Source organism: Cupressus sempervirens, chromosome 3 (assembly GCF_028749045.1).
Source record: "Cupressus sempervirens isolate cs-2001-9-10 chromosome 3, ASM2874904v1, whole genome shotgun sequence".
In the NCBI taxonomy this organism is placed as follows: Eukaryota; Viridiplantae; Streptophyta; class Pinopsida; order Cupressales; family Cupressaceae; genus Cupressus; species Cupressus sempervirens.
Window position 1 is genome coordinate 559133105 of NC_143120.1, and position 24684 is coordinate 559157788.

General features: G+C 34.3%; 1 protein-coding gene across 2 annotated transcripts in view; it reads left to right on the plus strand.

Moving 5' to 3' along the window:
- Positions 1 to 11841: 11841 nt before the first annotated feature.
- ISPD (Nucleotide-diphospho-sugar transferases superfamily protein) overlaps positions 11842 to 24684 on the plus strand; it is a 224407-nt gene continuing 211564 nt past the window's right edge. The window contains exons 1-3 of one of the 2 annotated variants that reach the window (XM_089820899.1): positions 11842 to 12082; positions 12165 to 12241; positions 23666 to 23728. In XM_089820899.1, coding sequence (XP_089677025.1) covers positions 11941 to 12082; positions 12165 to 12241; positions 23666 to 23728 — 282 coding nt within the window. In that variant the 5' untranslated portion in view covers positions 11842 to 11940. The remainder of the gene's footprint in view (positions 12083 to 12164; positions 12242 to 23665; positions 23729 to 24684) is intronic. The other variant, XM_089820900.1, reaches the window with a different exon arrangement.

Genomic DNA, 24684 nt, shown 5'->3' on the forward strand with positions numbered 1-24684 from the left:
TGATTTATAAAGCATTCAAAGGTTATCCTCTCTTGCACTTATGGTGCTAATAATTCTCATTAATCATTTGTATTCATAAGGATATTTTCAAATGTCTCATCCTCAACTTCCTCTATTGGTTCTTGTACTAGTTCCTCTCTAACAAAAGTAGGATGTGTAGGCCCGTCTGCTTTTCTAGAAAGAGTTTTATGAGTTCTAGGTGATCTCACTACAGTCTTGTTATCCCCTTGTTCCTGCTTCCATCTGTCTTGTGAGTTCATGCACTCAACCATGGTGGTGAGTACCTGGAAATCCTGAGCCATTCACTCTTGTCTTCTAATCATTGCTATGAAAAATTCCATTGTTTCTTGATCCTCATTCCTATTATCTCTTGGTGCGCTATGCTCTTTTCTATCACCCATGGTGTCTGGCTACTTGATAAAATCTTGTTGCCTATCAAACAAAACTTGCTTGATAGTGAAAAATCTATGAGAGCCAACCCCAGGTGGCTTGTGATTGCTAAACCCTTAGGATGAAAGGATTTAGCTCTAATACCAATGTAATATTCCTTGCCCCAACTAACTTATTTTAGCTCAAGGAATATTGTCAAACACTTGTATGTTGCCTTTCAATGCTAAGAAATTTAGAATGTTCACAAATGATATTATAATGCCTCTTACAATGAACTAATATGCAAGTGCAATTCTTTTGGTCTTTTCAATGCATATACATGGAAATTAGATATGGAATGCATACCTATAGCCAACTGACATTTTGAAAAATAATTGACATACAACTATTATGCTAATCATATATGCTATTAGATGGACATTTCGTCAAACAAATGGTATGCAACATATATCTCCTTTATTGAATTCATTCTCATGTACAATGTTGTTATGAGTTTGCCAAGACAAATGGGCTTATTGTAGCAACTAACAATAAATGTATTATCCAATTCAAGCACAAATAGAACTCATAAATTGAAGCTCTCCTGAATACCAAATTCAGTGGATATTTCACCACCTCAAATGGTTGTAACACTGAAGATTTGACGTTCTCCAAAGGCTGACTGAAATTAGAAACCTTAGTTTCTTCTCCCAAATTTTTATCAAATGCAATTCACAATAATCGGATGATTAACAATGAAGCTCTCATCTCTATTTATTCTTTTCCTTCACCCTTGTAGAAGGAAATAAAATATTATTTAATTGTATTCTCTAGAAGCTTCCCCCTTTCGAAGAGAATAATTAGTTGTATTTCTAGAAAATGCACTCTCTAGAAGCTTCTCCCTTGCTATACAATAATTAAGTGTGCTTCTAGAAAATTAAATTAATTAAATATAAAGTCACATTTTAACTTTAATTTATTTAATGATTTTATAAGAAATTAATTTAATCAATTTCTCCTTATTTCTCCACTTAGCCTTCGGAGAATGTAAAGGTTAAAAACTCCACTGAGATGCTAAAAAGATGGGGACATTACATATATGTTTGATCTTTTCTCCCATTATTAGCTCAAATAGGTTTGGGAGTCCTTGAGTTTCTTCATATTCTACAAGGTTCATTTTATTCTTGTTGATGGAAGAAGACTTCCAAATGTGTAGGAAATGCGATATGTGTATTGTTTTTTTTTTCTTTAAAATAAAAAATACAATTACTCTTTTAATGTTAAAAATAGTTAAAAATATATTATTTGAAACATAACAACATCACAATCTTCCATAAATATGCTATTTAAATAATGCAAAACTTTTTAAAACTAGTAGTGTTTTACATAGATTTAGTTGAAAATTAATGGAAGCTAAATTTAATAGAATATTATTAACATATTAATTCTTTCTATAGTAAAAAAAAAATGTTCAACATATTATTGTAAATAGTTTTTTAAAAATGTCAACAATAGAATTAATATAAATTTTCCTTGTTCCATTCATTATAAATGTGATGCGCTAAATGTTCTATTCATTGTGAGAGACATATTCTTATGAGCCACTACTCAAGAAACATGAGATAATGAATTTGATTCAAAAACTAGAAATTTAATCTTAATGAATATATATCACAAATTTAATAATTAAAATACAAAGCATAAAATTGTCTAAGAAAAATATAAAGATTTAAAAAAAAAAAAAAAAATTCAATATCGTAAGGGGTTTTGCAATGATACTCAAGATAATGTAAGCACTCTCAATACATGAATAAATGGGACAAAAGGGTAAGCCACAAGTTACAATTTTATGTTCAAGGATTCAAACCCGTGTTGAACTCAATTAAAATAATGAACAAGGTGAAAAACCTTGGTTTGGGCGGAGGAACATTTTGATGGTGAGAAGGGATAGAAGTGGAGGGAAAGACATTGATGTGGTGGAGGAATGGGAGAAGGGGAAACCTGTAATTTTGTCTAATGTAGCCCCTACTATGTTCCCCCATATATTACTGAGGCGTTGCTCCAAGCCACTCTACAAACTCTAAGAAAAATAAAGCTCTACATCTAACTTTACCTCATTATTACCATCATTAATGCAGAAGATTTGAATGAGGCATCTAGTATAGAAACATATTATAAGGGATGAGGTACCATTGATTAATAACATAGATATATATAGACATACATAGTGCATTATGTGTGAGCATATTTGTATTTGTGTTTGTATACAAATGTATGTTGGGAGTGGCTAATTCTCGATATATCTTGGGTGGGGAGTTAAGATGAACGAGTTTTCTTGGAAGTCAGAATGAAATAAATATTGTGAAATGTATATATTTTATTGGAAATATAGATGGAGTAACTGAGAAGGGGGTGAATCAGTTACCACAAAAACATATCCACAGATCCTTTAGATGTTTGATAAAACTAGTTATTGATGTCACTTAGTAAACAGATGTCACTCGGTAAACATATTTAAAAATTTTGTAACTCGGTAAATGCAATGTATGTTATCTTTAACAGATTCTAAACATTCATAGTGATTAACATGCAAGCATAAAAGAAATAACATGAACACATGAGACACCAAATCTAACATGGAAACCCAATATGGGAAAAACCACCAAGTAACTAGTCACTGATTTTCACTCTTTTGAAGTGAACCCTATTAGGAGCCAACCTGGTTAAAGGTTACAAAACACACTGTTAGCTGTTACCTTGTTAAAGAATTTAATCACCCTGTAAGGAGTGTCCTTGAAAGAGGTCTTTAGAACAATTCAATGGAACTGTCACCTTGTTAGAGGATTTACAAATGGCTGTTAGACCAACTCTATTAAGAGATTTAGGAATCACTGCTACAATGATAAGAAAGTAACAATGAAATGACCTGAATGAGATGCAACTGAATTGCTGATTATAGATCTTTGTTTTGCTTGACACTAGATCCTTCCTTATCAAATATTGCTTTGCTGCTCCTCAAGGATATCTGACCATCCTTCAAATTCACTCACATTTTCCTCTTCAACAATCAATACACTTACATACTCGCTCATTACACAATAGAATTCTCAACTTGTCCTTTCTTATATATACCTTTTAGATTAGCACATTGACCCAATTATAAGTTACAGTTACCAATAATCATTACCTCAGTTGGCTAAAATCAATACTTCAAATAATTAAACTTTATTTTTCAAATTAACAAAATCCTTTATTAGCAAGTCCTGCTCAGTAAACACTGTTCTTGAAAAGATTTCTTGTGTTAACCAACAGAGGCTCAGTTAACACTGTGAATCCTACAAAATCCTTTAGAGATTGAGTGAACTTGGTAGACACTAACTTTCCTTCATTAACCATTTGAGCTCGATTAACACTGGCTTCTTCCACATTTTCGTTCATCGCCCGAGTGAGCTCAGTAGACACTGTTTATGCAAAGTAATTTCCAGGACTGCTTAGTAGACACAAAAAATTTATTTGCCGACCAACTGAGCTCCATAGGTACTGACTGTCAACTAATATGACATTTGTGTAACATCAAAGACAACACACAATTAGATGTATTCAACAATCTCCCTCTTTGGCATTGATGGCAACAAAACATGTCATAGCACAATGAAATTTGAAAACAAATCTTTCTTTGATAGAAAATTTTCTCCCTGTTAGATTTTATGCCACAAACTTCTCTAATGCAGTAATCTCCCTCTATGAAGGAATTACATAGCTTCTTTTCCAAACAACAAACTCTTCCTCAGACAAATTCAAATTTTAGAAAGATATGATAGTAAACTCTCCCTCTTTGACAACACATGCCAAAGACAACACATACCAAATGAGTATCAATGTACCTTGAGTACTGATTCATATGTAATATTCCCTTGACTATGCTACATCGACTAATAGTTCTTCAACTTGGTTCCTATTGTTGCATCACCAAAACTTTATTTTAGTGAGCTTCAGATAGGGGAATGACCCCTAACTTACCTCTTAAATACAAGAATGAGCTTCAGATAGGGGAATGACCCCTAACTTACCTCTTAAATACAAGAATGCATTCTTAGATAATGGCTTGGTGAATATGTCTGTAATCTATTCTTTTTGTATGTACATATTCCAATCTGATTTCATTGTCCTGCACTAATTCTCTGACAAAGTGGTACTTTATAGCAATGTGCTTGGTTTTGGAATGCATCACTAGATTCTTTGATATGTTAATTGCACTTGTATTATCACAAAACATAACAATTGGTTCTTTGATTTCAACCTTCATGCCTTCCAACAACTATTTAAACGAAACAATATTAGAATAGTTCACTGCTGCTGCAACATACTCTGCTTCTACTATAGATTGAGATGTGCAATTTTCCTTTTTGCTTGTCCAATATACCAATCTTTTTCCAAGAAAGAAAGCTCCACCACTTGTACTCTTTCTGTCATCAATGTTTCTTGCCCAATCAGCATTAGTAAACACTTTTAAGTCCAAATTTCCTCCAAATTTATATCATAAGCCATAATCTTCAGTGCATTTCAAATATCTCAAGATCCTTTTGATCGCCATCATGTGTTTTCTCTAGGTTTTGCTGAAAATCTTGCCACTGTACCAACTGCAAGAGCAATATTAGGCCTTGTATGAACTACATACTACAATTTTCCAATCATATTTTTATCTTTAGGCCTAGGTACAAGAGTCTAGGTTTTGTTTTTCTCTATTTGGCTCTATCTCTTCATTCATAGCCTCAATCCAACTTTCATTTTTCAATGCATCTTTAACACTTCTAGGTTCAAAATCAACAAGTAAACAAGTACCTTTTAGCTTACTTCTTATCATAGTACCCTCTAATTTGTCTCAAATTATCTAATCTAGTGTATGATGCCTCCTGACATACTTGGCCAATATAGTTTCCTTGCCTCTTGAATGAATTGCATTGTCATCCTCTTGCACTTCAACTTTAGGTTCTAGCTGCTCCAACTTGGTAGGCATTGGCTCGGTAGCTTCAAAATGTGACTCGAGTCCTTGTGACTTGGTTTGAATTTCTTGCAACTTGGTGACTGATGAAGACTCGGGAGTAGAAGTCTCTTGATTGACAGATGTGTCTAGCAATGTATTAGGTTCAGTGTAAACAAATCTCCTGTAATCTTTTGGTTCCTTTTTGCTTTCTTCTTCAATCCTTTCTGCAAACTCATCAACTTTCACATGTGCACTTTCTATGATTTTGTGAGTAGACAAATTCAAACATCTATATGCTTTACTCTTGCAAGAATATCCTAAAAATATACCTTCATCACCCTTCATGTCAAATTTGGCTTTTTTAGATTCTTTCAAGATATAAAATTTACTTCCAAATACTTTTAGGTAACTTAAATTAGGTTTATAGCCATACTACGCATAGGGGGTTTTGAATGAGTCCTTCTTCAGCTGTACTCGATTCAAGGTATGAACTACAGTGCTAATAGCTTCCTTCCAGTGTTTGATAGCAATGCTCTTTTCAATCATTAGAGTCCTTGCACAATCCATGATAGATCTGTTCCTCCTTTCAGTTATTCCATTCTGCTCAAGAGTTCTAGGGGGTGATACCTGTCTTTTGATTCCTCTTTCAATGCAAAATTTATTGAATTCATTGGAGATGAATTCATCACCTCTGTCTGATCTTAAGCATTTCAATCTTTTCCCTGCTTCTTTCTCTACTCTGGCCAAATACCATTTGAACTTCCCAAATGCTTCTCACTTCTCTCTTAGATACATAACAATCATCATTCTAGAGTAGTCATCAACAAAAAGAATGAAAAACTTTTCTCCACTATAGCTCTCCATTCTAATAGGTCCACACAAATTAGTATGCACAATTTCTAGAATATCTTCAGCCTAATAGTTTTTGCTTTTAAAACTAGTCTTTCCCATCTTACCAATCTGACAATTCTTGTATAGACCAACATCAGGTTTCTTCAAACTAGGAATGCCTCTTACTTTCTTGAATTTTCTTATTTTCACTAGGTTGTCAAAATGACATAACCTTCTATGCCACAACCAACTTTCTTCAACTTGAGGAATAAAACATGAGCACTCACCAAGATCAAGATAAAACATGTTACCTTTGTTTGTTTGCTTGATCCAATCAGCTTTCCTTTGTCATCCAACAGTCTTGCCTTCCCATGCATAAATTCCACCTTGAATCCAATATTGATTAGCTATGCCACACTCAATAGATTATGTTTTAGTCCTTCAACCCAATAGGCATTATCACATACAAGTTCTTTGGTTAGTGAGATTTGGCCTCTTCCTTTTATGTAACAAGGTTCATTCTTTCCAAACCTTACACTACCACCATCATAGTAAGTGCTATCTTATCTTCTTCATCATTATTAGATTCATCTTTCACAGTATGTAAACAATTTCATCTTCACTATTATTAGAATCCTTAGAGTCCTTAGCCATAATACATGTCTTCTTACCTTTGTCCTTGAATGATTTGAAATCTTTCTTGCCATTGCACTTATGACCTTTCTTCTCATCCTTTCTTTGCTGGTTTGGGCACCTGGCTGTAATATGACCAATTTCCTCACATGAAAAATAGATTAGGGGAACTTTACCTTTGCATTTTCCTCTGCCTCTAGAATATTTCCTTGCAAGTAGAGCTTCAACAACTTCAAGATCACTGTCAGAACTTTCCTCTGATTCTTCTTCACTTTCTGATTGTGAGTCCTTTACTTTCTTCCCTTTTTCCTTGAGTGAAAGCTTGGCTTCAAATGTAGCTTCAATATTCTTGGAAGTTGGAACATAATTGTTATAGTTATCTAGCTCAAAGGCTATCAGTCTTCCTACTATGGCATCCAGATTTATCTTATGATTTGGTTCACATCTTCTTTCTTGAATTGTAGATACTCTAATTGCATAAATGGGAAGAAATGTTCTAAGAACTTTACTTACAATAGTTTCTTCCTTGATATCTCCTCTAGAGGCTTTGATTGCACTAACACTTGCTTTGATCCTTTCAACATATTTGGCAATATTTTCATCCTCTCTCATTCTCATCTGATCAAATTGTCCTCTTAGACTTTCTGCTTTGGCTCTCCTCACATTGTCATCACCTCTGTAGATATCCTTCAGCTTGTTCCACATAGCAAAGGCAGTTTTGTAGTCCTTGATACCATCAAATTATTCATAGCTTAGAGCAGATGCAATGTCTTTTATCATGGTGTTATGAGTCTTCTTCTCAACAATGTCATTAACAGATAATGTACCAGAAAGAATTGTATATTCTTCATCAAGGTATTTCAATCCTGTATCTCCAATGGAAGCCATATGAAGCCTCATGAGACCCTGCCATGCTGAAAAGTTATCTCTATTAAGCCTTGGAATTTCTCTCTTGTAAGACATCCTAATCTTAGCTTAGGTCCTTGAAACCCTTCCTGCAAGCACCAAGAGCTCTGATACCAATTATTGGAAATATAGATGGAGTAACTGAGAGGGGGGGGGGGTGTGGGTTGAATCAGCTACCACAAAAACAAGTCCACAAACCCCTTAAATGTCTAATAAAACTAGTTACTGCAGTCACTAGGTAAACATACTTAAAAATGCTATAACTCGGTAAATGCAGTGTGTGGTTATCTTTAACAGATTCTAAACATTCATAGTGATTAACATACAAGAATAAAAGAAATAACATGAACACTTGAAGCACCCGATTTAACGTGGAAACCCAGTATAGGAAAAACCACCAAGTAACTAACTACCAATTTTCACTCTTCTGAAGTGAGCTCTGTTAGGAGCCAACCTGGTTAAAGGTTACAAAACACACTGTTAGGTGTGACCTTGTTAGAGGATTTAATCACCCTGTAAGGAGTGGCCTTGCAAGAGGTCTTTAGAACAATTCAATGGAATTGCCACCTTGTTAGAGGATTTACAAATGGCTGTTAGACCAACTTTGTTAAGAGATTTAGGAATCATTGCTACAATGATAAGAAAGTAACAATGAAATGACCTGAATGAGATGCAACTGAATTGCTGATTACATATCTCTGGTTTGCTTTACACTAGATCCTTCTTGATCAAATATTACTTTGCTACCCCTCAAGGATATCTGACCGTCCTTCAAATTCGCTCACACTTTCCTCTTCAACAATCAATACACTTGCATACTTGCTTGTTACACAATAGAATTCTTAACTTGTCCTTTCATCTATATACCTTTCAGATTAGCACGATAGCCCAATTACAAGTTACAATTACCAATAATCATTACCTCAGTCAGTTAGAATCAATACTTCAAATAATTAAACTTTATTTTTCAAATTAACAAAATCCTTCATTAGCCGACCTTGCTCGGTAAACACTGTTCCTGAAAAGATTTCTTGTGTTAACTAACAGAGGCTCGGTTAACATTACGAATCCTACAAAATCCTTTGGAGACTGAGTGAACTTGGTAAACACTAACTTTCTTTTGTTAACCATGTGAGCTCGGTTAACATTGCTTTCTTCCACATTTTCTTTCGACACTCGAGTGAGCTCGGTAGACACTGTCTACATAGAGTAATTTCCAGGAATGCTCGGTAGACACAAAAATTTGCTTTGCTGACCAATTGAGCTTGGTAGATACTGACTGCCAACTGATATGCCATTTGTGTAACATCAAAGACAACACACAATTAGATAATTGTATCCAACATATTTCTATGGTAAAATTAGTTGTAATAGAGATTTGAACAACTTTGTTGATTTTTTCTCATTCATTGAGTTTGCCTTGTTCATCATGGATTTAAAATAAATCAAGCATTTTGGATTATATTTCCCAATGAAATAACAAAGATTTTTTAAAGATTTATTTGATCTTTTCTTATTAATTGAATCGAATTCTAATATGGTAAATATGCCAATTATGAATTATCATTTTTAATTCATTATATCTAAATCATATTATCAGGAGTTGAAAGGAAAGACATATCCCTGCAAAGTGCTCCATAGTAACTATATAGTTATTATAAAACATCTTATCACAATAAACACTAAATTGTAAATCTAAATTCCCTACTCTCATTTGGTTGCCAAAATTGAACTAGGCATCTGTAAATTCCCAAAATTTCAAATCCTCTGTTTGGGTGAATTGGATAGGAATTCATATTCCCATTTTTTCCCCAAAATGAGTATTTGATATTCTACCTAAATAGGTGGAATTGGAATTAGAATTCCTATTCCAATTTTACTTTCACAAATTCGATGAAATATTTGAATCCACATACATTTGGCCTACTCAAGGTCATGGCATTGATTCTTTGAGTTGCCATGACTAAGCATAAGTTTGAGAGTGCGTCCACATCTTCTTCTGAAGTAGACCCCTCCTCTTCCAAATAAGAGTAGCAAAGAAACAATAATGATGAATTGAACCTCGATGATGAGGAGGAGATCAAGGCCATGAACAAGATGACTCCCTACAAGGAAGTGGATGAAGATGTCAAAGCAGATGATCTAGTTGTCGATGCCTCTACTCCAGACATCGATTGTGAAGCTAATGAACTCATTATAGATGCTTAGTTTATTTTTCCCTAGAGTTGTAAATGCACTGCTACAATTTTTTCTATTTGTTTGTTTTTGGATTTTTTACTTGGGTATATGAAAATAATCACTATAGAAGCTCCAAGTCAAAATGAGTGAGCAATTGTTTGGCATTTCTCTCAAAGAAAATGATGATTATTTTGAAAGTAGGCTTTTTATTCTTTTTTTTTTTCTTCTGAAGTATGGGGTTTTTCATCTCTAATAGGAAAACCATGGTAATTATGAAGAACACAACTTTGTTTATTTGCTGTGAAATCTATATTTTATGAGCCAATAATGTGTGTATGAGCTCCATATTCTTCAACACTAGGTTATATATTCTTCGATTTTACTAGTGAGAAGCCTTGAAACACTATTTAGATTTCTTGCTAGATAATAATAAAAAATCTAAATTTAAGTTTCTTCTCAAATTTCAATTTTAGTTTTGTCAAGCCAAACGAGTTTGGAATAACAAATCCATAACAACAAATGCCAATTCTCAATTCCCTAATAAACAAGCCCTATCTGTTTGGTTGCAAGAATTATCGAATGTGACATTCATCTATGCTAGAATAAACTCTCTTTTGGTATTCATGCATTCTTAAATAAGTTTTAAAATATTATTTGGACCTATTTGGTTGACTTGGAAGAGAAGTCAAAAGATACATACATATTCTGTGTTTGGTTGCAACAATCAAAATAGGAATTGGAATTTTAAAATTTTTTTTTTAATAATTTTTTTTTTTAGTTTGGTAATATTTTAAATAAATTTTTGTTTTATTTTATAAATATCAATTTTTTATTAATGTTTTAAAAGCCAAATTATTTTAAGTAGACTATATTTTATTTTTTAAATTGACTTTATCGGTGAAAGGTATACTACAACCTTTGAAATTCCTTGAAATTCAAAGGACATATTATATTGTAAATTACAATTTTAATTCTAAATCAAATCAAATTATTTTAATGAGTATAAAATCGGAACTAAAATCATTTTAGTTTTAAAATTATTAATGAAAATAAAAAATACAAATAAGTCGAGTTCATTAATATGATATTTAAATGATCTTTCAACATAGTTTTAATTATAAGACTAAACACAATATTTATTTGTAAATATAATTTTATGAAAGTTTGTAAAATATATCAAATTTGGTATTAGTCTTTTTTGTCTTTAAAAAAACTACAAATTAAATTTTAAATAATGTTGACCTAGTTTATATCTTATGATGAAAAGAGATAATAGTCCAAAAGTACATTTGAATGGCAAAATACAATCGAGTGACAAAATCACGGATCCGATAACCCATCAAATTGAGTATATTAAAAATTGGAATAGGAAATAAGCTATTCTTATTCCACCTTTTTTAGGAATACCACTATGCTCATTTTAGGTTCAAATTAGGATAGATGAATTCTAATTCTAATTTTGTATTTTGCAAACAACCATCGATTGAATGCAGACTTTTATAATAGTCTTTTCTTACTTTTGAAAACAATGATGTTATTTTATCCTACCTTACTAACTTCTTTTCAATGACCTATAAACTAAAATCTTCATTCTTGATTGCTTCATATGATATCTTGTTATGAGCACAACCATTCCACTCAATACACTTAATTTTTTCCCTATATATCACTTAATTTTTTCCCTATATATTAAAACCCAAATAAACAATCAAGGTCGAGTCCTAAAATCAAGTGAAGTTTGTTTTTCGTTTGCATTTGTATAATTAAGACTAAATTTATGTGAAGGGAATTTCTTCCCTCGTACATACCACTTATCGCAAAACAATAAACATAACTACGGCGTCAAGGTGCAGAATAAAATACTCACCGGCCTCATTATGAGATGCTCTTATTTTGTCGCAGCTTAACATATTATTCCTTGCACGGGCGTGGGATTATTCATTGCTACCTGTTGTGGAGGGCGTGTATGATGAAGTGAAAGGCATAGAGCGGCATTGGTGGCGAAGAGGTGGAAAAGAAAAACAAGCAAACAGCAGACAATGGACAGCACATTGACACAGTTCAGCAGCCGCCACAGCCGTGCTCCGATTATTCCAGCTCACTCTTGCTCTTCAATCTCATTTGCAACATCAGTGGGAAGGAGAAGGAGAGAGACACGAACTCTCTGTTTTAGAGGTAAAGGTATGCTTTTTCAACCATGTTACCAACAATTTACAGCGATTGAGAGGCCAGAAAATGAGCTAGTGGTGTTAATCATGTGCAGGGCTTACTTGTTCTTCGACTATAAGGATAAGGGCTACTCTCGAATATAGCAGGACTACTGACGCCGATGCTTTTCAGGCACGTGGGATTCTTTTTGCCCTTACAGTCGAATGCTTTTAAATATTTATATGCAATTCTTTTTGTCTTTCTGAGAAAATTGTGTATGTACTCTTAACATCAACGTTTGAGTAGCTTCCATGATCCTACTATTGATTATTGAGCTTTTAGATATAGTTCGTATGTCAGAATGTTTCCTTTCGGATTCTTGATGATACCGATATCAGAATTTTTCATTTCAGTTTTTGTTTTATATTTAAACGATTTCCTGATTGGGCTCATAATAGTTTTATCACGATTCACGACAGTGGTATCCTGCAAGGGGAATGCGAGAGGAATCACATTGGTCAAAACTTTTGAGAAATCTCCTTTTATCTGATGCTTTAGCCATACTTAACTGCATAATTTTTGAGATAAATTTCTTGATTCATATTTCACTATTGCACTAGCAGTAGTTTACAAGTACCTATCTCTCATTAACATAATTAGTTCTTTTGGCACTTATCGCATCTAGGTGAAGTTCATATAGGTGAAACATCAGAACTTCTGAAGAGTCACCCATCTCAGCACCACTCTGACTTATTAACCTTAGAGTTTTCCCAATATCTAGCCTACTTAGCTTGCTACTCCATTGGCAAAACCTTCAGCAAGTGTTATACCTTATGAACCATCCATTATAGAGCTCCTTAGCTCATTCATTATGAATTAACTCATCCATGGTATATTCTTGCAGGGATAAAAATAGGGAAATTTTACTTTGTTTGAAGCTCTTAAGAAACTTAACTTCCAATTACCAAGGGCATTCTTTACAGCTATAATTGCGTTGAATGGAGCCCACAATTGTAGGAATATTTAGTCCTGAATTATTCTAAGATACATTTCTTGTTTATTCTACACATCCACAGCAATCCCTAATTAAACCATTCACAAATAAATCAGAAGATGCAAAGAAATACTGCATCTACTTGTTGCCCAAGTTTCTGTCTATATCTTTGCCTTAGGGTTTTTGAGTCAAGTCAAAAGTTAAAGTCTTGAGTCTGAGTCTAGATTTGCCTTAGAATGGTCTTTCTTCTCATCTCCCTTTGAGTTAGTCTAATGTGGGAAATCATATGAGCAATACATTATTTCTTGGCTAGGTGATTAGGTTTTGGGAGGATGAGAAGAAGATCTGAATATCTCTAATGATTCATATTCTTTGTTCCTAATCATGTTGAATACAAGATTCATGTTGAGAAGAGAAAGCATTTCTTCATCTCTGAAAGTTTCTAACTCCATGGTCAAAGATCTATATCTAGAGAAGGATACATTTTCACAAATATATACAGAGCAAATGTAGAAGAGAACACAAAAGACTGAAGTTGAAGATTGATAAACAGATCATGAGAATAGTTCATAATCAAGATCAGTTAGATTCAATACAAAATGGATGTTCAAAATGCAGAAATGGTGAAGGAAACAAGTCAAAGGTGATACAAATTCTTTGAAAATAAAATTGATGGTTAATATTTGATCCGCACGTATACGTGACAAAGTTGAAAAGTCAATTGAACAAAAGGACGCATGATATTGGCTAGTTGAAAAGTCAGATGCTCACATGTCATATTAGGTCCTGTTCAAATATCAAGCTAAAGTTAGATGCCTTCAGCTGTCAGATCAAAGAAGATCTACAGAGGTCATAATGTCACTATATAAAGATGCTCGTTTATTAATTTATGCGACCAGCGATTTGAACACACGTGTTTGGTGGGCCATCACATTTCACGAAGCACAGTCAGAATCTAGTCACTAAGTGCCACGAAGGAAAGAAAGTCAATGTAAGATTCTCCAAGCAATGGAATGGTGCCAACTGTTCGCCATGGTGTGCATAGTTGGAAAGAGGGACCTGCACCGCCAAACAAAGAGACCTAACATCTTTTTGTTATCACCGTCAGATCAGAAAGAGATCCACGGATGTCGTTATCTCGCTATGTGAAGTTGCTCAATCGTTATTCTATGCGACATAGCGACGATTTGACACATGGAACTGAGGGGCCAAATTCCATTTGTGAGCTGCAAAAGGTAATGGGTTCCAGATTGGTGTATTGCAATTGGGTAGATTCTCTGATAGTGACTGAGGTGGGTTAGTTCTGCAAGCGCCGCCAAATCCTAAAAGATCAATGCTTCTCGCTATGTCGCTATGGAGAGATGCGTAAAAACTAGTCTTAGTGATAAAGTGACAAGAAGACACGTGTACTCGATGGACCCACGGTGGAAAACACAAAGGAAAGTCTCAACGTTTAAATCACGATCATTGATTTAACATTGATGATCAAAATTTGAAAATGTAGCGACTGTTAGAATATGAAATATATGGATTTGGCGCAAAAAGACAAAAAATGAAGAATAAATGATTTTCCACAGGATTTTCTGAGATTGCATGAAGATGAACAATCATGGTGTGTTTTCAAGAATATCATGGATTCGGAATCATCAATGTAAGAGATAACACGTGCTCATATCACAATATAGATTGGATATTTCCGTATTTTCTTCTCTATTATATGATTGTTGCTTTGCCAGAATTTAGAAATAATAACAATAGACTATAAATGTAATATCGTTTGACATAATAAAGGTCTGCAAACTTGAGAGGGAACAATTCTATAATTCGATTTACACTATTTTCTTTTCATGTTTTGTAGTCCATGCATAGATTAGTTTTGCATTAAGAGTTGAAGGACAATTATATGTGATCCTGTGATTATCAGGTGGATTCCATTTCATTTTGATATTTGCGGTAGAAGTGATTCCATTTACTTGACTCATATATGATTTTGCTTCCTCTCTTGTTCATTTCATATCATGTTAGATAATTTCATTGGGAAATGAAAGATAAATGTATATGAATCTATTAGTTATTTGTTGGATTCCATTTCATTCAAGGCTGATAGTGAAAGCAATTCCATTTGCCCTCATTTGCATATTTCTTCATTCCTCTTTTGCATTTAGATGGTAAATCTGCACTTAGAAGTAGGAGTAGATGTTAGAAGAACTTCGATATCCATTCCATTGGGTGTTATAAGTTGCCCAAATTTATTTCTGCCTGGGGTGTTTGTAGTTATGAACATCCTAGTTTATCCTTTTCTGCTCTTAGGTTAAGAGCATACCCCATATTCCAATGATCTATTAAAAAACACAATTCATTGCATATATTGCATATAAGGGAGTTGTACCTTACAATTCAGAGGGTAGTGATATAACACATACATTGACCCATTTGTCGGTAACATCCTTTTGTTTCCTAACATTTTGGGCCTCTGAGTCAAGGTAAAGCCAAGTTAGCAAGAGGGACAAATTGTTAACCAACACTACCATATTACAATCACAAGTAACAGATAGATATTGTTTGCTGATTTCAAACCTTTACAACCATTTCACCTTTTTCGGATGAGACCTTATAAAAAATTATGAACAATAGGGCTTTAGCTGCCATCCATTGGGATTGAATTCCAAAATGCAGACACGATTTCATAGTCGATTAATACTGCAGTTTTAGCTGTCTACAATATTTGAAGATTCTTTGGTTGATTTATCTGCCAATAGACTAAAATTTTCCAGCTACAAAATGTGATTACATATTTCATTAATCAACTACAATTACGTCCAGTGTCTTTAGGTACGACGTGACACTCAGTAACTAAGACATCCTAATTCTAGAATTTGAAGAGCGTCTGTGCCAAGGCAACTAAGACATCCTATTATCACTGATTTATAAAGGGTTAAAAAGTAGCTTTAGAATCTTTGAAATCAGATTATTTGTGTGTGATTTTAGATAGGAATTACATGTTAAAAGTTGCTGAAAATTATGCCGGTCAATTAAGGATAATAGAGGGTGAGGTTAATAGGCTCAATAAGGAGCTTAATGTTGCTCAAAGGGCATTTGACAATACACGAGTTGCTCTTTATGAAGCAGAAAATCAGATTGTTGTCACTAGACAATCTAGGGAACATTAGGATAAAAGAAGACATGAGTTTTTCTTGGAAGTGATTAAGGAACTTGATAGCATTCAACAAACTTACAACTTGGATAACTGCCCTAAGAGATCAAATAACAAAACTTTGGAACATTTTCAGCTGGTAGACAATTCCTTAATGAGGTGGATGCTGAGACATTTAACAATCCACTTTTTGAGCTGAGTATAGAAGATCTCAATCTTTTTGATTTTTGTGATGATGATGATCTTGACTGGGGGATGTGAGACCCAATTGCAGTTCCTAGCGGCGATTTTTGTTCATAGGATTGGTGTGGTGACCCGATTTCCAGATTTGACACTGTTTCTCATTCTCCAATCAGCTTACACGTGGTTAAAGTTTTTGACTTACACATGAGCTAGATAAACTCATTGCTTCACCAGCTGACTAGATCATGGTTGAGGGTTGATGGGAGTTATAATTTGATCATGGGGAATGGATTTTTAATCCTTTCTTTATCCATGACAGCGATGTACCCTTGGTATTGATTTCAGCTATTGAGCAGTTTGATACTTTTATCAGTAGTTCTGGATGGAGATTAGTATGCATTTCCATGATAGATCACTCGTGGAGAGTTGTCCAGTATTAATAGCTCCTCGAGACATTTATATCTTCTCATATCTAATGGTCGTGATAGTATAATTGTGTGGGATCCTGGTATTTGGCATGATTGATGCTTTACTTCAGCAACGTATTAATGAGTGGCTTCACAATTTTGGACCCATTATTTATATCAGATTAGACAACAGGGTGTTGGAGCATTTTTTCCGAGGCTGGTTTGGATCCGAGAGTTGATAGGATGAGTGCCTTACCCCTTGAGGATTATGACGAGTTCTATATAGTCTTGGGCGTGAAGCAGTTTTAATCAGAGTAGCCCAGCAAATGGGTGTAGCAGTAATTTTCAGATTGGGCTACAGGGCTACTTGCAAGTTTATATTGGATCCTAGCACTGATTGCTTGAGGACAAGCAATCCTGAGGAGGGAGGACTTGTAATGTCCCCTTTTTGGGACATTAGGAATTCTGAAGATGAAATTATAAAATATTAATTTTGGCTTAAGGGAGCTTGATGCAAAATTATTAATGAGTCAAATTAATAAGTGCTAAAAGGTGACAAGAAGGAAAATATGAAATGGCAGGAGAAGGAAACTGAAGGGTCACTGTTTGAGCATAAAAGAAGGATGAAGAGTTTGTTTTCACCATGCTTGGATATTTGATCGTTTGGAGAAATTAGGTTTCTCTTGGAGAAACATTGTGAGAGCTTACATCTTCCATTATCACACCTGAAGACACAAACCTTTAGGCAATCTCTGGTGGATTGGACGTAGCCCTGGTTCATCAGCGAAGTGGATTCAAGATAGAGTTCATGCTGGGTTTACAGGTTCTCTTATATGTTTCCAATCTGAAGGTTATTGTTGCTTGTAAGATTGGATGTTAAGCATGTTTTTGTATTGCTGGTTTATAATACAATAACAAATCTGAGGTATTAAACCTGAGTCTTTATTTGAGCATATAGGTTCATTTGCTTGTTAGTATTGTTGGGTTATATTACATAATTTATCTATTATATTCTGAGAATTGTTTGGGAGAAAATTTGGAGATTATATGCTCCTAGGATATTACAAAGAGCACATAGGAAAAACTGACAGGGGGTCGGGAGGGCGGCAAATCAACATTTGAAAACTTTTAAACTGTAAATGCATGAACCACATAAGACATAAAGAGAACAACCATCAAGATGCAAACAACAATTTCTCGTGGAAAACAATTTTGGGTTAAACCATGGTTTAAATAGCTTTCATTAGCAAAAATGGGCACCAAACCTGATTACGTAAGTAAACATCAAGTCACAGAGATCACCAGCCCTCCTTGAAGCAACAATTTGGATCAGTTGAGGTGCCAACCTCAGTTTGATGACTAACTCACAGAGCGCACCAAGTCTCCTTGAAGAACCAACTCTGTTCCTTTCAGGCACCAAGGCCAGTTTAAGTGGAAACTCAATTGCAAAATCCAAACATCAGAACCCCCTTTTAAATGCCACACACATTTTAACAAATGATTTTCAGAAAAGCTTGACATCTATCATCTTTCTTGATTCAATAATCTGCTTGGCTTAAAACTTGCTCCGCTCAATAAAATTCACAGCCTTCATTCTCACCCCATACATATTAACATCACATTCTGTTTCAGTCTCAACTGCAATGGACTTAATAAGTCCCGCAGTCTTGAAAACACCATGCTTTTTGTCAAAACACAAAAACCAACAACTTCATCAGAAAAGCTCAAGTCTTTATTTGTAACTAACCAAGTAATGACTGAAGTTAATAAATTTACTTCATAATACAAACACAAATCCCATCATATACAACTGGATAACTATCAAGAATATTTGATATAACACCATAATATTCCATGAATAGTTACTGCTAACTATTGAAACCAACACCCGCCAATTTTTCAAAGAATTATCACCGTACAACTCTGAACATTCTAAACCCACCAGGAAACGTCTCCTATATCTTTCGATTTTTGTCAAAATAAAAACTGACTCCCTTTTTAAGCAAGATGTTACAATAGAATAAGGTTGACACACCAAATATATGAGGATCGAGTAATAAATTTGCTTGAAATATAATTATCAAGCCTTGATTTCTGAAGCCATCGTAGCCATAGTTAGGAAGAATAAATAATAAGTTTATTCCAAAGATAAACACCATAATTATGTCAGGAATCGTGTCTTTATCTAAATCTTCCTTCATTCTTCAACCCTTGACAAATGCTTGCTGCCTTAAATACTTGGTGCCTTAAATATACTAAACACCTTTTCTATCATTGCACTTCATATTTAATTGCACCTTTTGGAATATTCAACAATGACATGGCATATAAGCTGACTTGGCACAGGTCAACGAGTGAACAAGTAGGCAGCTTAAGAAAACACCCAAATAGCTTAAGTTGACACCTGAGCAGCTCAAGCACATAGCCAAGTAGCTCAAGCAGACAACTAAGTAGCTCAAGCAAGCAATCAAGTGGCTCAACCACACAACCAAGTAGCTCATGCAAACAACCAGGTCATTCATTCATATCTCTATTACTTTGAGTAATCATTTGAGATTTATATGACCTTGATCATCAATCTCTGACATCAACGAGAACATATTCAACATCAAGGAATTAGTTGTGGTTGGACATTTTATGATATATGAACATGATATGATCTATTTGATACATTTTAATTCAACATAGTAAACTTCCATAAAAAAGTTTGTCTCCACCATTCTTGTTATGTAACGTCCCTTAAGCAGTTCAGAATACAACAGAGGTTGGCATATCATCATGGGTTCCTGTAGGTCAGCAAAGTGGTTAGGGGACCCAACCCGGGGTTGTCGAGCTTAGCAGAGAGCTTAACAATCCCTATTGTTTAGGAGACTGGGAGATGGCCTGGGAGACATTCTAAGCCATTATAGATGATTTGACATAGTTTCCTAAATTTTATGAGGTTCTATTTTTTACTAGGACTGACAGTGGCCTCACTATATTTAGACATCATCCTTGCACTAGTGGCAACACTTAGTTTTTAGTTTGGAGTCCAGCTGATACTTTTAGTAATAAAATGGAATATTTATGTTATAACTTTAAAGTTTAATGTTCTAAAAAATTTAAAATAAACATCTAATAAAGTTACTTCATATTATTTTACTGATAAGAAAAAGGTACTTTATATTATTTTTATAAAGTAACCAATAAGTGAACCACAATGGGACATGACACTTAGGAAGGCTTAAGTTTTTGTAAAAACTTATTATTATTATGAGTAAGGGAGTCATAAGAGTTCAAACTTGATGAGGGGAAATACGTTTATTAAAATAAACTTTATTAGAATAAATAGATAAGTAGGAGATATTTTCTACTGCAAGTCAAATTGTGATATCGCTATCAGGATTCAATTGTGTAGATGAGTCAATTCATTGACCTGTGTTTCAGGAGGTTTTATTGGGGCTTTCTAACCATTCTTTTTTTACAGCAGCAAATTCGAATTGAGAACTGAGGAAGAGTTTTTACAGCAGATCAGGACTTCTGAGAATGAATACTTCCCAGAGATTGGAAGTATGAAGGAAAATCCAACTTTCTTGGAAGGCGAGTTCATCGAGGCTTCATCATTGAGCAGATTGATAATGGAATCGGTGTTTCCGATTTATTGCAAAGAAGATTCAAGGGAGTAAATTGCAGGTCTGGCTTATCTTGGGCATATTTATTCATCATCAGTAGCACACGCAGCCTACTGCACATCTGACTGATTGATTGCAACAATTAGTTAGCTGGGCATAGGATTTGGGAAGCTATTTGAGATTTTTTGTGGTGTTTCAAACTGCTGTTACAGATGAGACTTAACGTACAAGCTTTGGGCATGAAATCAGACTTTATTTTGTGCCACAAAATATCTCAAGAAATTTCAGATTTGCTGCAGACTTGTACGGGTATATTTGTTGTAATTTTGGAGTCAGATACTCATTAAATTGATGCTTTGCCATACCTTTCATCTGTACTTGTATTTTCTGTTTGTAACTTCTTCGTGTTTCATTTTTACATTGCAATTATCAAGAAAAAACCCAAAAAAATCGGAAAAGCCCCAAAAATACGCAAAAAAAACCGAATATTGCAAAACCACAAAAAAATAGTTAAGTCAAAGAAACACAATAAAATTCAGAACTTGGGGTCAGTAGATCAGAGGGGATCTTTCACATTAGCATAAGACACCAATGTCCCATGAAGAGACGAGGAAACCAATGGAAGGCTTTGTAAAAGCCTCAAATTTGAATTGAGAAGCAAGTCAAATATATTAATGATTGGCATATCCCTAGGAAGATGCACCAACTTTCAGATGCTGGAAAAAGGATTGATGATGAATTTTCTCATTGGTTAATTCCAAAGTTGCTGGTTCAGTTTCTGGTGCAGATGTGGGTTCAGGTTCAAAATTCATCCAAATACTTTTTGGGTTGGGTTTGGGTTTGTCTATGCAACAAATTTTCCTTTTAAAAAATAAAAAATAAATGTAAAAATATGCTGCAGCAAATAAGTTCAGACACCACTATGCTAATATTAAAGCAACTTAGTGAAATACACCACCACATATATTAATGTTTTAGATTCAAATGACATAACAAAATGCCAAAAATACACCACCATATCGATGCTATTCTGAGCATATAAATGCTTTGCAGGTGTCGTCATCGTTTTCTGCAGGTTATCAACTCTGTTTTCTTTATGGGTGAGGACTGAATATTGCGAGTTTAGAAAAACATAAGGGAGGATTGTTTGCTACGAAAACATGGGAGTTTCGTGAGTTTAGCAAGTCGCGTGACCTAAAAAGTGACAAAAAATACAATTTTAAGAGTTGACTTTGGCAGACCACATTTGTGTGTCATTTGCTCCGGGTTTGTCGATGTCAGCGAATGCCTGGCAAAATTTGCTGCAAAGTTGACCAGGATTCAATTTGGCAAATTTGCAGCAAATGACACAGACAAAAAAGAACTTTTGAATGAATTTGAATTTGCTATGAATTGACTTTCAAATTCCAGTTTGCTGAGCGAATATGGGAACTTAGGTTAATTCCTTATTGTAATCATTAGAGAAATGTCAAGTCATTTCCATAAAGATCTGACGAAAAGTTCAATAGAACAAATATTTTGTCTGTCAAGAATTGGCTGTACTGATCTTAAGCTTGGCATGACTTGTCTATTTCTTTCTAAGTCAGGTATTTCAAATGATTGTGATATTGAACCATTGGAGAAATTGATAAATGAAGTATTGTCTTTCATGCTACTTGTGAACCTTCTAGCAGTGGTAGGCAGTGTTTATCAGCATAGAAGTTTTTTTTAAAAAGCAGACAAAAGAATAGATGTGTGGATTGGGCCTCATAAGTAATGAGCCTTATGGTCTTTTGCTCCATTGAAAAGACTTTCTTTTAATTTACATAACAGTTGGCGATTGGTTTAAAGAAACATACAGTACAACATATTAGTTTCTTTGGAATTCTTCAGGCATGTCCTGTATTGATAAATTTTTCTCAGTTTATTTGTTGTGTTTCACGTTCTTGTTTAAGTTTCATTTTCTATCGTTGTAACTTGTACTATAGTGGATGTAGCATGATTTAGTTTGTTCTTATTGCCCGTGAAGCATTATTATGGCTCATAATTTTGTCACTGCATATTGCGCCTTTTTAAAATTTGATTTAATGCTAATAATGTCAGTATTAATCACTATAAATTGCTTATGAATGATACCTGTCTTGTGTTGAAAGACAACTAGTTGATGGGTTTCTGATTGGATATGATTTCTTTTGTAATATTTGCTTTTTATAACCCTTCAAGGGTTGAGTGTCGTGGGTTCAATTTTTTAATTGGATATGGCATGTTTCTCTACCTACAAATTCTTTGCACAGGTCATACTGGATGATATCTCCAAAAAAATCACATGTCAAGATGCACAACAATCTATACTTGAGTTTCAAAATATCTATAGATAAAGTCCTGTTAATATTAGGATACGGAGCTGTAGTTTATGATTATCCTCAAAGGATAACAGTCATTGGGAAATCAATGTAAATGGTCTTAGACTTAAACCATTTGGTAGGGACAGCCATGCTTTGAAATTTCTGGGTTTGGTTCCTACAAGTTTCACTCATTATTCAACAAGCTGAAGATAATTCCCAAAGCTTTGTGGCTAGTGTTGAGTGCAATTCGGTAATGTTTCTGTTTTTGCACACTGCAATCTTTATACATGAGTGAATAAGTGACAAGTCCCACATTTCGGTGTTGTGTATTACTATGGGGATCTGTAAAGTGACGATTCAAGGAATATTTGGTTATATCACAAACTGAATCAGACACTCCATGAAACTAAGATAATTCAATCTAATTATTGAAAGTAGAATTCTTGTCTGATTATGAATCACCAAGGAACTTACTTGTGCATGGTTGGATCTTTGAAGTGCTTGATCTCATTTGAATATTAATGTTACAAGCGTAGTTCAAAATGCATAACTAGAAACAAACTACATGAAGGTATTGATGTTGTGTTTGACTTGTAGGAGCTGCCTATAGTAGTCTGATGCCTTTGCATTACACACAAATTTCTGCTTGGTGGCTTGCCTTAGTGAACCAAATTAATAAACTTGTGAATGGGACAAAGTAGACAGAGAAAGCAACTTACCTCTAAGAGGTGTGCCAGAGTATAGTAGAATCTGCATGTTAAAGCTGAAAATGGTTCTTGTAGTATTTCTTGTTGCAAAAACAACTTTTTGAGGGAAAGGTTTTTATAGATTTTAGATTTCTATTGATTTTCTTTAGAAATCACATCTTTAATTAATTTTTGTTTTATTTTTGGTTTGATTTATGAATTCATTCCTCGATGTATGACTTTGGATATTTTCACAGGATGTACGAGAAAAAAGTGTCTCTGTTATTTTACTAGCTGGAGGTAAAGGAAAGCGAATGGGGGTGAGTATAAACTTATAAAGTGTCTTAGCTGCGGTTGGTTGAATATGGAATTTCGACTTTTACATCTTTGATGTTTAAAAAGGATTGACTATTGATATAGATACCAATAGTAGTTTTATGATATAATTGCATTAAGAGGATCTTTTTGTTCAAGTTCTATACCTCATAGTGTTTCAAGAAAACAATGCTGTTGGTTGGGGTCTAAAGAGAAAATCTTATATAAATTGATGCAAACTTTACCTCTGTTGGCCATTATATATGAAGTAGGAGGAATTGTTCTGATTTTAAAAAAATGGGAAACTAGGAAATTTCAAGGGACAACATGCTAAAACAGAGGATCCAGAATGCTCTATAGCATGCACAAAGGTGGAAGGAAGGACTGTTGCTGGTATTAGTGGGAAGATTGTATGGAAAGAGTCAAAGGACACACTGCTTAACAATTAAAATACAAAACGAAAGCTAAAATCATTTGTCATTGCTTTCTTTCCCTTCTTCAGAAAGAAGATAAATGGAAATATTTTAACCAGTCACATCAAAGTTGAGAAGCAGGCAGTTCAGTGAAGAGGCAACATTTGGGTCATGGCAAAGGAGACAGGGAGATGTGCAGCAAGAAATCGTGATGCTAGAAGTTAAATAGAGGAGAAAGAAAATTCAGACAGGTGGCAATGGATTATCCCCTAACCCTAGTTTAATAATTCTGTCAAATATCAGAGTTTTTATAAATACCAAATGGCAGAAACTGTGCAAGGGAGAGGTTGAATGATAAGATTGATGCATGCAAATTTAAGGTGTCATATGATAATTGACATTTCTTCTCTTAAAGAGTAGGCAACTTTTGAGTCATCAAAATCACATGAAAGTTCCACTTACTTTACTAAGTTGACAATGAGAAGTCAGAATTCCTCTTCATAGCCATGGCTTTGCCTCATGGTTTTCCTGCTTGGCTTCAGCGAATG